Source organism: Cynocephalus volans, chromosome 1, assembly GCF_027409185.1.
Source record: "Cynocephalus volans isolate mCynVol1 chromosome 1, mCynVol1.pri, whole genome shotgun sequence".
Lineage (NCBI taxonomy): Eukaryota > Metazoa > Chordata > Mammalia > Dermoptera > Cynocephalidae > Cynocephalus > Cynocephalus volans.
In genome coordinates this window covers 160238089-160256752 of record NC_084460.1, presented here as the reverse complement: position 1 = coordinate 160256752, position 18664 = coordinate 160238089, and the positions used below count along the sequence as shown (strand labels likewise).

The following is an 18664-nucleotide window of genomic DNA, read 5'->3' as shown; positions in this document are numbered from 1 at the left end:
ATGGTTACTTCTAGAATTGTGGAGTTGATTGTCTTTTTGCTAGGGGTCACTAGTATGCTAAAGAGAATAATTACAAACTCAGGTCACAACAATGATGAACTCAAGGTGTAATATGAAAATAAGAAGCCTTTCCTGGCAGCACTAACAGAGACCATAATCACCTGCAGACAGAGTGGACCATGCTGAGGATCGGATCTAGAACTCAATGGTGAGTCTCACAGAGTTACAAAAAATGCCAAATTCGTAGCAATTTGGTAATTCTCTAACTCTGAAGTCGGGAAAGAAATGGGATCCTGAGATGTCAAATAGAGATGTTTGGGTAGATGTGCTTGAATACATTGAACCTAAGATTACCTAGAACCCTCTGTGTCAGCAGAAGAGGCCATTTGCTATGCTTGAGGATAGCAACATCCTAAAGACCACACAGAGTCATACCTTTGCCTGAAGATTATACTGAAATCTCCCCTGAACAATATCCCTCCTGGCTAGGACCCAACAGCTACGATCAAGACTTAGGATAGCCCTACAAGGAAGTACTGAATCTGCTAAATGAGGATAGTAATTATTCTACAAAGGAAGTAGAGGACCTGAATAGTATGTAGTAGCTGGATCCAAGAAAACATGACTAGGAGAGGACCTTGGGAATACTGGACCAAGTGAATTGTATATAAAGCTGCACTGGTCTCTTTCCCATCATCCAGATTCCACACCCAGGCAAGAACTTGGTCTTCATATATTGCTGGAAATAATGATGGCCCATATTAAATTAGGAGATAACAGGACTTCTTTGGTAGAATGCTGAGGAAGACACAAAAATGCTGACAGGTGGATATGCAAGAATGAATATATGAGGTACTTCAAAAGTTCATGGGAGGATTTATATTTTTTAATTCCATTTTCAATGAACTTTTTGAAGTACTTTTGTATTATACTGGACCAAATTACTGTAAGATAGATATGTTCCCTAGGAGGACCAAGAGAACATTCCTTTACTAAGAAAAGCACTTAGTGAGGGAGAACCAGCAATGAGGAAGCTCAGTGATGAAGTGATGGCAATCCACTGGAGGCCAATACTGATGATAGAGAATGCTGTGTGAAAATACACTCTCTGTCAGGGATGATAATACTACAAAATAGCAGAGACAACATGGCAGTATTTAATCATCAGACACAGAGTAAGTGTATATACCATAATGGGTAGCAAGTTTGGGGTGGAAACCAGGTGCCCTGACCCATAGGCAACTATGCTGATGGCTACTATATCATGGTATTCTTACAAATCAGATAAGTGGATAACCAACAAAGTGTAGCTTAATATATATAATCAAAAAAGATTGAAGGCAGATGACCCCAGTGGAAAATCATTATCTCTCAACTAGTTTTCAGACCTGAGCTTGACTGAAGGAGATGCTGATGGATTTGAGGAAGGACCCTGCAATCTACTGCAAGTATAAATAGCAAATATTCACCCAGTCATTGCCCCAAAATATCTATGTACATTGGGGCAAGGGTATACCTAGAAATTTTTAAAGTTGTTAGTTACAGGGTCCAAGATAATATGATACCAAGGACCCAGAATCCCATTGTGGTCATATACTATAGTGGAATGCAGGAGATAAATGGAATCCTCTTTCAAGTCCAGAAGAAACACAGACTCAACTTGTGGTCATTTCTCAGCCCCTGTGTTTCTAATTGGGATGAATATACTTGCATCAGGACAGACAGACAATAATGTACATTCCAGTCTTTATCAAGGCTATTCTTTCTCCTGCTCTATGTCACAATGTAGTGTAAGAGGATATTGATGGTCTAGAAATTCCTGTCATATCCTAGCCCTGCACAGAAAGGATCTTGAGAGACAATGGCAAGAAGAAATTCTTCCATTGGGCAGAGCTTAAGCAGTGTGCCTGGTCTTCTATCTTACATGGAGAAACAAGTGACCTGTGGTAAGGATGTACTAAGACTTCTGGCCAGTGGAAAATGGCTTGGCTGGTTGACCATTGGCTTGGAAGGGACAAGATTACAGAGAAAGTCTAGAGAAAAGGCATATGGATAGATGCATGGAAGTAGCCTAAACTGAGCAGATCTTTGTATGCCAACTAGAGCAAATGTGCTGCATAGGAAACACTAAACAGGCAGGTGGACAGGCTGAGTCATCCAGTACGTGTCAGTACCCTCTGTACCCATCCATGGCAGCATTCACATAGTAGACCCATATATGGACAAGCCATGGCAAAAGAGATGCTGCCTATGCACAGGTCTAAAAGCATGGTGTCATTCTAATGAGGCTGATGCAGCTATTATAACTGATAAATATTCAACTTGTCAGCAGCAGAGATTGATGGTGGGCCCTTAATATGTTATCAACTCTCAAGGGGATCAATCAGCCACTTGGTGGAAAGTTGATTATACCTTACCCCATCCACCCTGGAATGGGCAGTAATTTACAGATATTCTGGTATATATTTTGCTTTCCTACACTTAATGTCTTGTTAGAATTTAAGAGATTACAGATTTACAGACATTTTATCCTGTATAACATTTCTTTAGAACTATGAGACTGTGATCATAACTTACTCCATCTTGAAGCCTTTGGCACTTGTTGTGTTCTTTGTATGAATCCTGCCCAAAGTAATTAAGCAGTAACTAGGGGTGAAGTAGTTAGAACAATAGGTAGAAACAGCTTGTTGACTACAAAGCAGAAATTTTATGATTAAGTACTGGTATAGCAACAGCCGGTCTGGCTGCCTGCATCACCAGATTAAAAAAGATAATAAACATTGTCATGAGACATTTGGGGCTAGTGACATTAGCTTGTTTCTTAGTCAATAATTGCTTGTTGGCTTTTCCCACTGTTTTGTGTGAATTGCCTATATAAACTCGGGCTCGACCAGGAGGTGGTGTGGAGAACTTTGTGTACGCTTCTGAACTGTTGCCCGACAGATCCATCATTGTGTAAGTAAATGACCCTTTCAGTGAAATTCTTTGCCTTACTACTGCATGGAAGGGCCTACTTTGTTTTTCAGTCTTAAGATAACTTCCGAGTTTGGTGGGCACTTTTCTTCGGACCCACCTTCAGACAAGACCAAAGGACACATTATACAGAAAAGTGAGTGTGACACTGAGTATGTGCCTAAGGATTCACTAGCTCTACTGTTTTCTAGCAGACACTGTCTGTGCTTCACACACATTCCCTGGAATCACCTCACCAATTCCATTTATTCTGATTCCAACAGCCAAAACCTGCATCTCTTGATCACAAGGCTGTCTTCAGGATGTTGAGCTTATTCTACCTACACAAATTGAATTAGAAATACCTGAGAATTTGCTCCTCAAGACACAGCCCTTAAACTATAATTAATGATGCGAATATACAAATTTTCAATTCTCTCACAACTTCACTGGCACAATCCTAAGGTGTAACATACAACGTCTACAGATTATCGCTTTGGGATTGAGCTAAAGTTACTGTCTATAGGACTTTGCTTACCAGATTCTACAACTGGCCTTCTTCTATTCTCAGTATACCTTCTCTTGAATTTGAGACATACATCTCCCTGCCTGGGTAACATAGAAGAAGTTCTACCTTCTCTTTTTCTTCCCCTTGCTTTGAATGTATGTGTCTGTCCAAAATTCATGTGTTGAAACTTAAACCCCAAAGAGATGGTATTAGAAGGTGGGGCCTTTGGGGGTGAGTAGGTCATGAGGGTTTCACCCTCATGAATGGGATTAATGCTCCTATAAAAGGGCTGGAGGGAACTAGGTAGGCCCTTTTGCCTTTCTGCTTTTCACCATGTGAAGGCAGAAGAAAGGTGTCATCCTGGAAGCAGAGAGGGAGCCTTCACCAGACATCAAATCATTTAAACCTAAATCTAAGATCATCTGCTCACACTTTGATTTTAGACTCAACAGCCTCCAGAACCATGAGAAATAAATTCTGCTGTTTATAAATTACCCATTCTATGATATTTCGTTGTAGCAAGAGGAACTGATTAAGACAACACCGTCTCTCCTCCTCCTCCTCCTTTCCTTTTCCTCCACCTCATCTTCTTCCTCTGATGTTTAGAGTCATTAGCTGGGCTAACATGGTTTTGCTGAGAATCCAACCATGTTAAGTGTTTACAACTTTATTCTGTGACAGAATATCATTGTAGAATTTTGAGCATAAGAATGACATGATTTTTCTTTACTGGATGTTCTGTGAAGAAAAAAAAAAAACTCTGCAGAACAAGAGTGGATCAAGGACATGAATGAGGAGGCTATTTATTGCAAGTAAGAGAGGATGATAGTTCCAAGGAGACTGACAACATTGAAGGTTGGTAAAAAGTGGTCAGACTGGATGTATTTTGAAGGCAGAGCTCAAATTGGATGCTTAATTGAATGTACACATGAAGGAAAGAAAGATATCAAAAATAACCCCAAGATTCCAGCCTGGATAATTGGAAGAAAGGAATTGCTATTTAGTGAGAAGACGGTAGAGGCAGAGATTTTTTTTTTTTTTTTTTACATAGAATAACATAACTGGAGATAGGCTAAAAGCAGGTCAATCTTAGCAGTATCTCTCATGTCTATGTATAATCATAAAGAAATTAAAAAATTAAAAGGAAAAAACTAAGATGTTTCTTTTCTCCTTTTCCTCTCTCATTTAGAGTAATAATAGGACTAGAGATTCACCTTCTATGCTTTCCCCTATCATCACAGCCCATGTCTACTCAAACCAAAATTCAACACCCCTTTTGTGAAGCCTCTTTAGGAAAGATGCCACCTCCATACTCATCCCTCCTTGAGTGGCCACTACGTCATGTTTAAAATGCAAATTCTGGAATTAAACTCAATTAAAATTTGGCTCTATCATTAACTCACTCAGGAAAGTCACAACTTTTAAACAACTCATCTGTACAAAGGGGATAATAGCAATAACTACATCATGTAATTAAATAAAAAGTAAGAAAATAAGATGATAGGTTTAAATTATTTAGTCTGCAGTATTCTGGTATTTAATAACCAGATCTCCCAATTGAAAGAAAAAATAAACAAAAAAAGGACCTGATTTTGTGCATGTGCATCATGAAGTCACTGATAGCAGAACTGAAAAGATTGTACTTGATTAGTTCTTATGTGCGGATAACACACCACTGGATTTGGCATAGTGGCTCACATATAATGTGTTCATAAATATTAGTTATTAGTGTTAATATTTGTACATGCATAACACTTAGAACGCTGTATCATGTTGTATGTTTATATGGCAGTCTCCCATCCCCTGTTGTATACTTCCCGAAGGCAGGAATTATGATTGTATGGCTTGGAAAACCAAACAAGACACTCTAATCTCTTTCCTTTTGTCCTTCTCACCCCCATTTCAGAAATAAAGATCCATGTCTTTATTATTTTGTGTAGATATGACCATCCTGTTTACCCTCATCTCTCCCAAGGCTGAACTGTCTAAGTCTTCTTTGTTATGCCCATTGCCTCGTTTCTTGTCTTTAACCTAAGCCTCAATTTTTCTGCTTCTTTTTGAAAAATGTGAAAGTTAGTATGATTGATTTTTTGAATGAATGAATGAATGAATTGTTGAAAAAATGAATTAAGATGGGAAAATATAGGGAGAATATGAACCCTGAAAACTTGTTTGGCACCAGAACGTTAGTTTGGGTGATACACAGGCATTGATCCTTAGGCCTTGGAAGATAGTGCCTGCAAATAATTAATAGTAATAACGATAGGAAGAAGAAAAATTATAAATGTAAATATCATGCACTGAGCACTTATTAGGACAGTAATTTTCCTTTGCATTTTCTATTTATTCTTTAAGTTAATTTTCACAGCAGCCCCTTGGGATACGTAGCACTATTTCTAATTTACAGAAATCAGCAGCAAGGGACATTTGGGGTAGAAATAATGCCTGGTCCCTTAATGATAAGAACAGGAACATAACAATTCAAAGCCCCATTGGGTTAGGTTGGAATTGAGGAGAATTTGATACGGCTGATGTGGGAATATATTCTGGTTCAACTGGGATTAATTCAGGAGTTTGGTAGACTGAATCTGCATATGGAAGAAATCAGCAGATCTACATGTAAGGAGTTGAAAAAGATAGAGAAGAGGAAGCCGGGGACCACAGTTCATATAAAGTTTCCAAATCAACACGAATATGAAGAATGGGACTGAGATGGAGAAATACTTCACTTACACTTGGCATACATTAAGTTCCTTTTTGTCCCAAGACACTTTCCTAAATTTGAATTTTATTCATTTTTACAATATAACTGATAGGTAGTTTCTCTTCTCATCCCTCCTTCCTACTCCATTCCCCCTCCCGCCCCCCTCTAACAAGCAGCAGAGCTAGGAGTTAAACGCTGAGCTTCTGACTCCAAGTCAATACCCACTTCATGCTGCCTCTTTTACTCCTATGGAAAAATTGGTTTGGGGGAGGATCTATGAGTTAGGTAAATTTATGTTATGTGCAGGGGCTGAGAAAGAAATTTTAGAAGGGAGACTGCTAGATGAAAGCCAAAGAGTTGAAACTGAGCAGAATCAACTTAGCCCCACAAAGAAAAAGAAAAAAAAAAAAAGATTCTAATAGACACATTGGCTTCCAACACAAATTTGGGAAATTATCACCATATTTTGCACTCATCCTCAAACACCACTTAAAATCTTGGATTATTTAGCATATTCAATACATTTATTTTTCTTGCCTCACCTTAATGAATGCCTCTGTGTCATTTTTTCACTTAATACAATACTAGTATGATTATTCCTTCTTATACCATTTTTGATTTGTATAAAAACTTCTAATCATATGTGTTATCTTTACTGTTAATTATTGGGCAATGGCCGTTTATTTTTTCTTCATCTTCATTATAATTGACCTCTAGTGACTGCTATAATCATCAATAACCTAATCAATAACAACTACAGTCAGCATTTGCTGAATACCTCCCACACAGAGAGAACGGTCACACACTAAGACCCCAAATGAAGTAATGGTCTATAAAGTGCTATCCACTAGTTACATGTGGCTATTTAAATTTAAATTATTTAAAATAAAATATTCAGTTCTTTAGCACTAGCCACATTTGAAGTGCTCAGTAGCCACATATGTCTAGCGGCTACAGTATTGAACAGCACAGATTATAGAACAGATCCATCATTGTGGAAAGTTCTAATAGAAAGGACTGCTTTATAATTCAGGAATTAGCATGCTGGCAATTTATGTCTTGAGTCTATACTGTTTGGATAAACTATTGCTTTTTTCCACTTGACTGTAAGTGCCATCTGCAGTGCTTGCTACATGGTAGTTTCTATATAGATAAATATGAACAAAAAGAGAGAAAAAGATCTTAGAACTTTCTCTGCAAAGAGATAACCAATTCAAATCCTCCATTTTTGTCATTTTTATTTTGTAATTAGTGTTCACCCAGCTAAGTTTGCGTTTGTTTGTATATAGAAAACCTACAAAGGTTTTGGTGAATTAGAACAAAAAGAAAAATGATAAAATATCTTCTGTTTGACATAATCACATATAATATGTTTAAAATTGTGTCCATGCTTACTTGTGTCACACGTAACTAGTAAAAACTCTTCAGGATTATTTAACCATTAAAACACGCTTTATGTAAGTGATCTCATTAATAAATAAATAAATTTGGGTCAATTCTAGACACAAACCTGGTACCATAATTTTTATATACACCATAGTTAATACAAGACAATGCTTTTTTCCAGGATGCCTGAAAATTATTGACCTTGAAACTTGTTAGTCAGGACTCCTGGTTGCAAGCGACAAAATCCCAAGTTGAATTAATTAAACAAAACAGGAGATATTTTAGCTCAGAGAATATAAGGAACAGATGACTGTCCAATACTTAGGAAGAGCAGGGCTGCAGCAGCCGAGGCTTAGGAACTCCTAGAGACAAGACTTGAAGGACTGAAAGACTTTCTTAATGCTTTAACTGAGCTTCCATTTTGCCTGTTGATATTTTTCTGAATATATGAAGTTATAAGTGTTTCTTCTATGTGACAGAAAATATGGATTTTCATAGCTTTCATGTTTTTCATCTTAATATTTTAAATCTTAAAGATGAACTTAACCTTATTAGTCTGGTATGCCTGAGTTCTCAAGCCCGGACCAATGAATTTCAGCCAGGAATCAGTGAAATGCATTTTTACCAGCTTTGGTCAGATTCTCATCCCTGGACCAATTATGGGGCTTAAAAGACTCATAAAAACATGGCCACTACTGAGAAAATTATTAATAGATAGAAGGAATTTTAGAAGAGGAGAGTTGGACAGAACAAACACTAGGTACCTAGTACAGGAATATAAAGAGATAGTCCCAGTTCTTACATCAAGTTTGCTTTGGAGACAAAGTAACCTCTTTCATGAGGTCCAAAATGATCAGATTGCAGCAAGCAGGTCCAATCTACAAGGGATAGCTCTCCTACTGTTGTTTGTTGTCCCTTCTCACAAAAGGAGCACTATTGGTATTCACAATAACACTTGATAAAATGATGTCATCTGTTTACTCAATAAAGAAGTCAGTGTTAGATATTAATTAACCCTCATTATTGCTAGAGAAAAAATAATAACACCAGTTCTTCTTTCATTACTAAGATTTTAATTTAGCAATAGTTTCATTCCTGAGCCTGTTTATTTAACAGGCAGTGACCTTCAACAAATATCTACAAATAACATTAATATTTTCCCTCTCAGTCCTTGCCCTCTGCACCCATTGTCTTTACTCTGTCTTTCAAATCACATTGGGTTATGCAGAGGACACATGCTAGATGTTTGGATTCCAGAATTGCAAGCTTCACAGCCAATTTGTATTTGCATAGAAGCAGACTCCTTTTTCAGACATTAGACACACACAGCAGCATTCAGCCTGCCAACTTCATTACTGTTCATTTCACCATCATACAGCAGCTCTTGCTGAAAAGAGTAATATAAATCTTGGAAATATAAAGGTAGGACTCCATAATCACTCACCAAAGAAATAAGATATTATTCTATGATTCACATCAATGATGTGGTATTTGTTAAACATTTCCTAATTTAGATACAAAGTGTGATAAAAATCCAATTGAATATTCGAATCGTTATCTTGAAGGATAAAAGTAGAAGGCAAGGAAAAAATATATAGATCTTTTATTTTGGCTGTGAGTGCTATACCAGAACAATGTCAAAATACCTGAGTATAGATGTAGCAGCATAATGAGAATGCTTGGATAGGTAGAGACTTTCTCATATATTTTACAACAGACAGACACAAACACACCTTACATACAATGTGTTCACATTTCAAGGCTTGTTCTGTGACTTGCTGAACCAGCTAATGGGTTACTCCATATTCGAAGATTTACACTAAGCTTTTTCTTTCCAATTTTCCTTGTACTGCAGGAGTTACTGATGCTGATTGAACTCAGTGGCTCAATAAACAACTTTGCTCTCTCAAAAAATACACCATCTTTGCCAGTAAACTTTTGGAATCATTCCAAGAAAAGGGAAAAAAAATTCTGGTCAATGGAGAGAAGGGACCACATTGAAAGGTATGCACTCCTATTTTCACTCTGGCCATAAATCATCATCCACTATGGCATTGATTAATTGGCCTTCCTAAAAACCTCCCGAATTCTTATGAAAATCCAGGATAAAGGACAATTACCCTATTAGCAGCAGACAGAAAGGGGTACACTTTCAAAATGTTGTCCGGAGATAACAAATATGTGCCGCATCCAGAGCAGCTTTTTGATTATTTACATTTTTAAAGTGATTTAGTTCCCTTTTGTGAAAGTCTTCATTCACCCTTTTTCTTATCTCAGGTCTACAACCAAGCCTGAGAGGTGAGGATGACATGCTCTACATATTCCACCTGTCAGTATGACACCAGGGCGTCCTGGCCCCATTGAAAATTTCAGTGTTAGAATGTCTAATTCTTCAGGGTTTATAGCTAATGATCAAGTTTTGCATTGGTAATTTAAACTAGTATCTTAGATAGATTGGAAATGAGCTAAAACAGCTGTCTGAATGTCACGTATGGTCAGTCTCATGCTGATTAGGTTTGTAATTCTAACAATAGTTTCACTTTGAGAATTAATAAGCTTTTAATTTGAGGACTCATGTTTGCTGATTTCTACTTTCTGTTCATCCACTTTCTTCTTGCCTTACTTCATTCTCAATGACTCCATTTCTTTCACTTTTTTGTTTGTTTTAAAGAAGGTTGGTCATTACTCTGCATACTTTGGTAATTAGCATCCTAAATGATACGCATATTGTTCAGTAAAAAATAGTTATGACTAAAAATTTATGAAAGCAAAAAGCATAGGAAAATAAAGAGAAATAGACCAATGGATCAAATTCAAGAGTTCAGAGAGAGATCCATGTACATATGAACACATACTATATGACACAGTTAGTATTGTATATGATAAAGTTAGTTTTGTATATAGATGATCTAAAAGATGGCACTGGGAAGACTGGCCAACTATATGGATTTCAATAAATCTAGATGCTATTTTGTACCACACAAGAAACTTAAATTCAGGTAGATTAAAAATGACCGAAAGGTGATACTATAAATCTAATGAAAATTTAGAAATGTAGCCCCACCCCATCCCTGAAGTGAATAAAACTTTCACAAGATCTCAAAAGCAAAAACCTGAAGTGAATATTAAATTTAGCTAGATTAAAATTAAATAGATGGTATAGGTTAAGTTTAAACAGTGGAGTCCCAAAATTTTAAAGCATTTTTAAAAAGAAAGAAAGAAAAATGGGCAGATCACTGATATTCCTAAATTAATTCTCAAGCCTTTTTTACTCACCGATTTCCAAAGAAAATGTCATAAAAATTCACAAAACTGCTCTGTAATGAATCACAAAAACAGGACAGTAGTCAAAGTATTATTACATATCCATATTTTGATGAACAAATGCTTATACAGCACAATCACGTGGCAAAGCACTGTTCTAAGCACTCTTACTAACTGCTTTAACCATTATGACAACCACATGAAATTGTTGCTATTATGATTATCCCCATCTCACAAATGAGGAAAGTGGAAAGAGATTATGTTACTCACCCCAGATAAGACAATGAGGAAACGGACTCATTGTGATATAAACCCAGTTTGGCTACAGATTTGCCCCCTCAACCACTACCCTGCATTATTTTCTTCAAAATTCTATGTAGAAGTAACAATTAAAAAATGCTTTTTGCTTTGACTTTTTTCATAAACATCTCGTATATTTTAGTTATAGTAAGGAAAAAGAAAGCAAATATTCCAATTGGTGACAGCTTAACTATTTCTAGCTTACCAGTGTAGCCCTGTGACAAAAATGCCTACATCTTTCTACAATTACAATATATTTCTATTCTACTTCCACTGAATTTTTTTCTTCTAATTAATCTATAATTTAATAAAAATAGACAATTATTACATTTGAAAAATAAGTAAAATTACCATAAAGGAAAGTAGAATGAGTACAAAAATTGAATAAAATGAAATTAATAGCATTAACTCCTTAACTATATAAAATATGGAGCACATGTAGACAACAAAAGTCAGTAGAATGAATCAGAGAGTATATAAATGCATGCTACAGCTTTTGTGTCTTTGGGGGATAGTTAACAGCTGATATGCTATGATATCTAGGATTACAAAAATGTGTATAAATTACTAATCTGGAAGAAAGGGCCACAGAGAAGTGTAAAAAGTGTGCTAGAGAAAAGACCTTTATTTAGCATAGGTATATAAATGCATGTCCTATTTAAGTCATTGAATCATAAAACCTTGGTGTTGTAAAGGTTCCTGTATATTATCCAGTCAAAGAAACTTCCAACCTTTTACTCTCTTATACTATACTCTTGACAAATAGGAAGTCACACTCTTTGAAGAGTTCTGGTGGTAAGTAACCGAAGAATTCTACTCTTGAATGGTTCAGTGGAAACTGAAGTTGATTAAGATTCAGGCTTCTTGGCTTCTAGTTCTGGCTAGGCCATTAAAGAATGAAGGAGCAAACATTCAACCTTGCTCGATCCATGCTTCTTCTGAAAAATAACAGAATTGAACATAATGATCTTAAGGCACAATTCTACCAAAATTAAACATTCTCATTCTCTGATGTATTTTTTGGATATATCTTTACTGCATGATTCTTTCTTATAGATAATCAAAATTGATTTCCATATTATAATAACTAAAAATTGAGTGATAACCCTTTAATAACTAACTGCTCTTTGTTTCGCATATTTCTTGCTGCATAACAACACCCAAAAGTGTAGTGGCTAAATGTATAACAAAAATTTTGATCACATATTTGCAAGTTGATCAGTGCTTGACAGTCATCAACTTTCTGTTGTACTTGAATTCTTCTGGGGTAGCCCAATGACTGGGAGCTGAAGTTTTGTTTACTCAGATGTCTGATGGTTGATGCTGCCTGTTGACTGGACCTCATGTGGGGCTGAAGGCTAGAGCATTTACAGATGGCTTCTCCTTGTGACCTGCACTTCTTTCCTCACAAAATGGTGGCTGGATTCCAAGGATTATTATCCCTAGAATCAACTGGGAAAGTTTTATCACCTAGAATGTTCTACCTGTACGAGTCACTTCCTCCTCGATCTATTCATGAGAATCTATTCAGTGTTACTTCTTTCTCAATCTATTCATGAGAAGCAAGTACTAAAGAGAATCATATTTTACCTTTTTATAGAAGAAGTGATAATCTTAGTCTTCTATGTAAAGTCTTCTAAATATTTGAATATTAATACCATCTTCCCTTAAATTTTCTCTCTTTCTCTCTCTCTTTTTTAAAAAATTTATTTTTATTATTATTATTTTGTTGTTTTGTTTTGTTTTTTGCTAAATGCATTATTCAGTTTTTAAGAACTTTTTTATCAGGCTACATTTTGGGTTCCCCATGCCATCCTTGTTACTTCACTTTAAAAAAAACTTTTATATTGGCTTTGTAAAATGAGACTACTCTCCTCAAAATTGTGAAGCAGTACTTCTCAAAATATGGTTCTGAGATCCCTGGGAGTCCCGAGGATGTTTTCAGAGGTTGGAAAGCCAAACTAATTTCATAATCATATTAAGGCATTATCATCCTCTTTCACTTTTATTTTCTCAAGAGTATACAGTGGAGTTTTCCTATTCTACATAACAAGTGATAGCATTGTTAAGAAATATTTTACACACAAAAAAGATAAAATTATGGCTCTTCTTTGGATATGAAATGATCATGCATTTAGGCTTTTACTCTACTCATCAACTGGAGGAAGGAGGCATATGATGGAAGCAGTTTAAAGGAAAAGTTTCTTTAAAAACTCAAATTTATATGAAGTAAGAAAAGAAGTTGAGATAAATTGCAAACAAAAATAAATCTGTTTTGTTTTTCCCTATAGGATTCAAAGGAATACATTTGAACTGCCATCAGATGAGACAAAATATGCATATCTTCCCAGTACCTCTCACTACCGACAGTCATGAAATAGCTCCCATAGAATCAGAATCTGATAAAATGAAAGGGTGTGTTATAGACAATGCATAGTGTTCCACTGAAGCACATTTTTTCCTTCATCAAAATAAATTCAATGCACAAGCAGATGTAAGAATCCAGTTATCTTCTATGAAACCAAACATTAGAGAAATTTGCAAAAATGTAAAGGAAGAGAGCTCTTCTCATTATTATTTTGTTTTTTTTTTAAAGACATAAACTATGTTATGATAACTTATAATAAGTTTGTTATTCTTATTTTAAACAAATTACTTAAAGTTTTTCTCAGATTTAACTTCTAAAACAGTAAGTATTGATAAATATAACCCACATGAATGAAAGGTCTATTTATCCTCAATAAATGTTAACAATATAAATGATCCTGAGACCAAAAAGTTTGTGTAATGGTTTGAATATCCACCCGGATGCGAATGTTGAAATTTAATTGTCATAATAACAATATTAAAAAGTGAAGCCTTTAAGAGATGTTTATAGCACTTGTGAATAGACTAACGCCATTATCACTGGAGTGGATTAGTTATTGTGGGAGCGAACTCCTGACAAAAGGAGAAGTTTCATCCCTATTTTCTTTCTGTCTTGTATGCTCACTTGCCTTTCCACTATGGGATGAAGTTCACGAGATGCTGGTGCCATGCTCTTGAGATTTCCAGCATCCAAAACCACAAGCCAAATAAATCTCTACTTTTTATAAATTACTGAGTCTGTGGTAATCTATTACAGCAGCAGAATATGGACTAAGACAGTAAATTGATACTGAGAGTGGGTTTGTTGCTATAACAAATACTTGAAAATATGGAAGCAGGTTTGGAACTTAGTAATGAGTAGAAGATGGAAAAATTTGAAAAAGCAAACTAGAAAATGCCTAGACTGCTGTGAATAGAGCATTAAGGGTGATTCTGATGAAGGCTCATAAGGACAAAGATGTAGGGAAAATCTGAAACTTCTTTGAGATTACTTAAGTAGTCATAACCAGAATGTTGGTAGAAATATGGATAATAAAGGCCATTCTGATGAGGTCTCAGACAGAATAACAAAGTATTGAAAACAGGAGTAAAGGCCATCCTTTTAATAAAGTAGCAAAGATCTTGGTTGAATTGTGCACATGTCCTGGGACTTCATGAAATGCAGCACTTAAAAGAAATAAACTAGAATATCTGCCAGAAAAAAAAAAGCATCAAGGCATTCAGACTTCTGTGTAGTTACTTTTAATAGCATATGAGTGAGATGCAAGAGAAAGGGAATGACTTAAAGGTGAAATGTATGATTAAAAGAGAAACAGAATGGAAGGATTTGGAAAATTCACAGCTTAGCCATGTAAAGAGTGAAAACATGTCTTTAGAAGAGCAAATCAAGTGACTGTTTGCAAAAGAGGTTACCATGGATGATAAATGCAGCCAGGTGCTACTCAGCAAGACAATTGGAGAAAGACCCAAAGGCATTTCAGAGATCTTTGAGGTTGCCCCTTTCATCAGAGGCCCAGAGCTTTAGGAAGGTAGAATGGTTTTTGAGGATGGACCCAGGGTGCCCTCCATGGGCCTGCTGCCCAGGGCCACCTCAGGACTTTGCTCTGTGCATTACAGTGCAGTGCTTCTCAGCCACTCCAATCATGACTCAAGTGGTGCCAGGTGTGGCTTAACCCCTGAAAGGTACAAGGAGTTAGCCTTGGTGGTGTCCAAATGGTGTTAAGTCTTCTATTATAGCAGAAGAAAACAAATTAAAACAGTTTGGGAATAACAGCTCTACGATTGTATTAGTCAGGGTTCTCTAGAGAGAATCAATAGGATATGTTATAATTATATGAGAGAGGTGTATTAGGGGAATTAGCTCATGCACCTATGAAGAAAAGTCCCATGATAGGCTGTCTATAAACTGGATACTGGTAGCATGGCTCAGTCCGTGTCCAAAGCCTCAAATCCAGGGAAGCTGATGGTGCCCTTGGTTTAAGTCCTGGAACCCAAAAGCTGAAGAGTCTTGAGCTCTGATGTCCAAATATGGGAGAAAAGAGTGTATCCCAGCTCCAGGAGATCAAGAGCCAGCTTCACCTTTTTCCTCTGTCTTTTGTTCTCTCTGGACCCCCAGAGGATTGGATGGTTCTCACCCCACCCACATTGAGGGTGGGTCTTTCCCACCCAGGCCACTCAGACTCTCACACTAATCTCTGCTGGAAACACCCTCATGGACACACCTAAAAAGATAGCTTTACCAGGTTTCTCAGAATTCCTTCATCTAACCAAGTTGACACCTAGAATTAACTTTCACAAAGATGTTTGTTTACAAATGGCATCAGAATATGCCAATCCAATATATACCAGTTTTGCATAAGAATTATTTTGAACTAAAGGCTATTAAGAATCAACAGATGTGGGAACAATCCTCTGCCCTTCCCTTATATAAAAGCAGAGCAAAGTTTCCCTTTGTGAAGATGTACCTCCACTGTACCAGGAAGACGAGAGCACTCACATAAGAGACAGAGACTCAATAGTGAGGTAAGTTTGCATAAAGAGACTTTACTAAAATAACCCTTACCTTCCATTACTTACTTCTCCCATATATTTCCCAGTCACTTCCACGATTCATCTTCCCTTGAAGCCCCAACCCCGTTTTCTTTATTAAAATGGTATGTAAGAAGTTTTATTGTCTCAGGGTGTATATTTAAATCCTTAATCCATTTTGAGTTGATTTTGGTATACGGTGAGAGGTATGGATCTAGTTTCATTCTCCTGCATATCGATATCCAGTTATCCCAGCACCACTTGCTGAAGAGGCAGTCCCTTCCCCAGTGAATAGGCTTGGTGCCTTTGTCAAAGATCAGATGGCAGTAAGTGTGTGGGTTGATTTCTGGATTCTCTATTCTATTCCATTGGTCAGTGTGTCTGTTTTTATGCCAGTACCATACTGTTTTGGTTATTATAGCTTTGTAGTATACCTTAAAGTCAGGTAGTGTTATGCCTCCAGCTTTATTTTTTTTGCTCAGCATTGCTTTGGCTATTCGTGGTCTTTTATTGTTCCATATAAATGTCTGAATAGTTTTTTCCATTTCTGAGAAAAATGTCTTTGGAATTTTGATGGGGATTGCATTGAATTTGTATATCACTTTGGGTAGTATGGACATTTTCACTATGTTGATTCTTCCAATCCAAGAGCATGGAATAACTGGGCACAGACTTCATGAATACGACCCCAAAAGCACGGGCAACCAAAGGAAAAATGAACAAATGGGATTATATCAAACTAAAAAGCTTCTGCACAGCAAAAGAAACAATTAAAAGAGTTAAAAGACAACCAACAGAGTGGGAGAAAATATTTGCAAAATATACATCTGACAAAGGATTAATATCCAGAATATATAAGGAACTCAAACAACTTTACAAGAAGAAAACAAGCAACCCAATTAAAAAACAGGCAAAAGAGCTAAGTAGGCCTTTCTCTAAGGAAGATATCCAAATGGCCAACAGACATATGAAAAAATGCTCAACATCACTCAGCATCCGGGAAATGCAAATCAAAACCACATTGAGATACCATCTAACCCCAGTTAGGATGGCTAAAATCCAAAAGACTATGAACGATAAATGCTGGCGAGGCTGCGGAGAAAAAGGAACTCTCATACATTGTTGGTGGGACTGCAAAATGGTGCAGCCTCTATGGAAAATGGTATGGAGGTTCCTTAAACAATTGCAAATAGATCTCCCATACGACCCAGCCATCCCACTGTTGGGAATATACCCAGAGGAATGGAAATCATCAAGTCGAAGGTATACCTGTTCCCCAATGTTCATCGCAGCACTCTTTACAATAGCCAAAAGTTGGAACCAGCCCAAATGCCCATCATCAGATGAGTGGATACGGAAAATGTGGTACATCTACACAATGGAATACTACTCAGCTATAAAAACGAATGAAATACTGCCATTTGCAACAACATGGATGGACCTTGAGAGAATTATATTAAGTGAAACAAGTCAGGCACAGAAAGAGAAATACCACATGTTCTCACTTATTGGTGGGAGCTAAAAATTAATATATAAATTCACACACACACATACACACACACACACACAAACCGGGGGGGGGGGGGGGAAGAAGATATAACAACCACAATTATTTGAAGTTGATACAACAAGCAAACAGAAAGGACATTGTTGGGGGGAGGGGGGGAGGGAGAAGGGAGGGAGGTTTTGGTGATGGGGAGCAATAATCAGCTACAATGTATATCGACAAAATAAAATTAAAAAAAAAAAAAAAAAAAAATGGTGTGTAAGCCCTTAAGCCTAGACACATCTTTTGAATTTTACTTTTTCTGTGACTTCCTATGCGAGTAAAATATTAGTAAAAATTCTATGCCTTTTCTCTTGTTAATCTGTCTTTTGTTAGTTTAATTTACAGTCCTCAATGTAAGAAACTTAAAAGGGTAGAAAAAAAGTTTTCATCCCTGACAACTTCTTGTTTTCTTTATCTTTTTTTTAATAGTAAATTCATGAACAATTGAAATCCAGACACATTCTATGTCCAGTTTTTCCTGATCATCTAAAATTTACCTATCTAGTAATTCTGTCAAAAATAGAAATAGTCTGACTCATTTTTAGGAATTTGAGGTAAGTTCTCAATGAGTACTGTGTTCTTCTTTAAGTCCTTAGATATCTTTCACTTAACATTTCCTTGAATAATCTCTCTTGTGATTAACATCAAGATTCATTGCTACATATGTGGCAGAATTCAAGTTTTAGCTGTTTAAAGAAAAATGGTTCTATACTTTTTCACCCCCAGTATTTTGGCTCCTCTCTCATTCTCTGTTCTCTGTTCCTTTTATCAGGTTACTAATTGTGGCCCAACTATCTCCCCTGATTTTAGGTGATTTCTGTATTTCTTTAAAACTTAGTTAATTTCTATTTCTCTGCCTCTTTAGCAAATGGTGCTGGGAGAACTGGATATCAATATGCAGGAGAATGAAACTAGACTCATACCTTTCACCATACACTAAACTCAACTCAAAATGGATTAAAGAATTAAATATACACCCTGAAACAATAAGACTTCTTAAAGAAAACATAGGAGAGACACTTCAGGAAATAGGACTGGACACAGACTTCATGAATACGACCCTAAAAGCACGGGCAACCAGAGGAAAAATAAACAAATGGGATTA

The 18664-nt window shown here is 36.5% G+C and overlaps 1 protein-coding gene across 1 annotated transcript in view; it reads left to right on the top strand.

Annotated features, from left to right (window-relative positions):
• ROBO2 (roundabout guidance receptor 2) overlaps nucleotides 1-8220 on the top strand; it is a 600911-nt gene extending 592691 nt beyond the window's left edge. The window contains exon 28 of the mRNA XM_063077978.1: nucleotides 8087-8220. Coding sequence (XP_062934048.1) covers nucleotides 8087-8220 — 134 coding nt within the window. The remainder of the gene's footprint in view (nucleotides 1-8086) is intronic.
• The last annotated feature ends 10444 nt before the right edge of the window (nucleotides 8221-18664 follow it).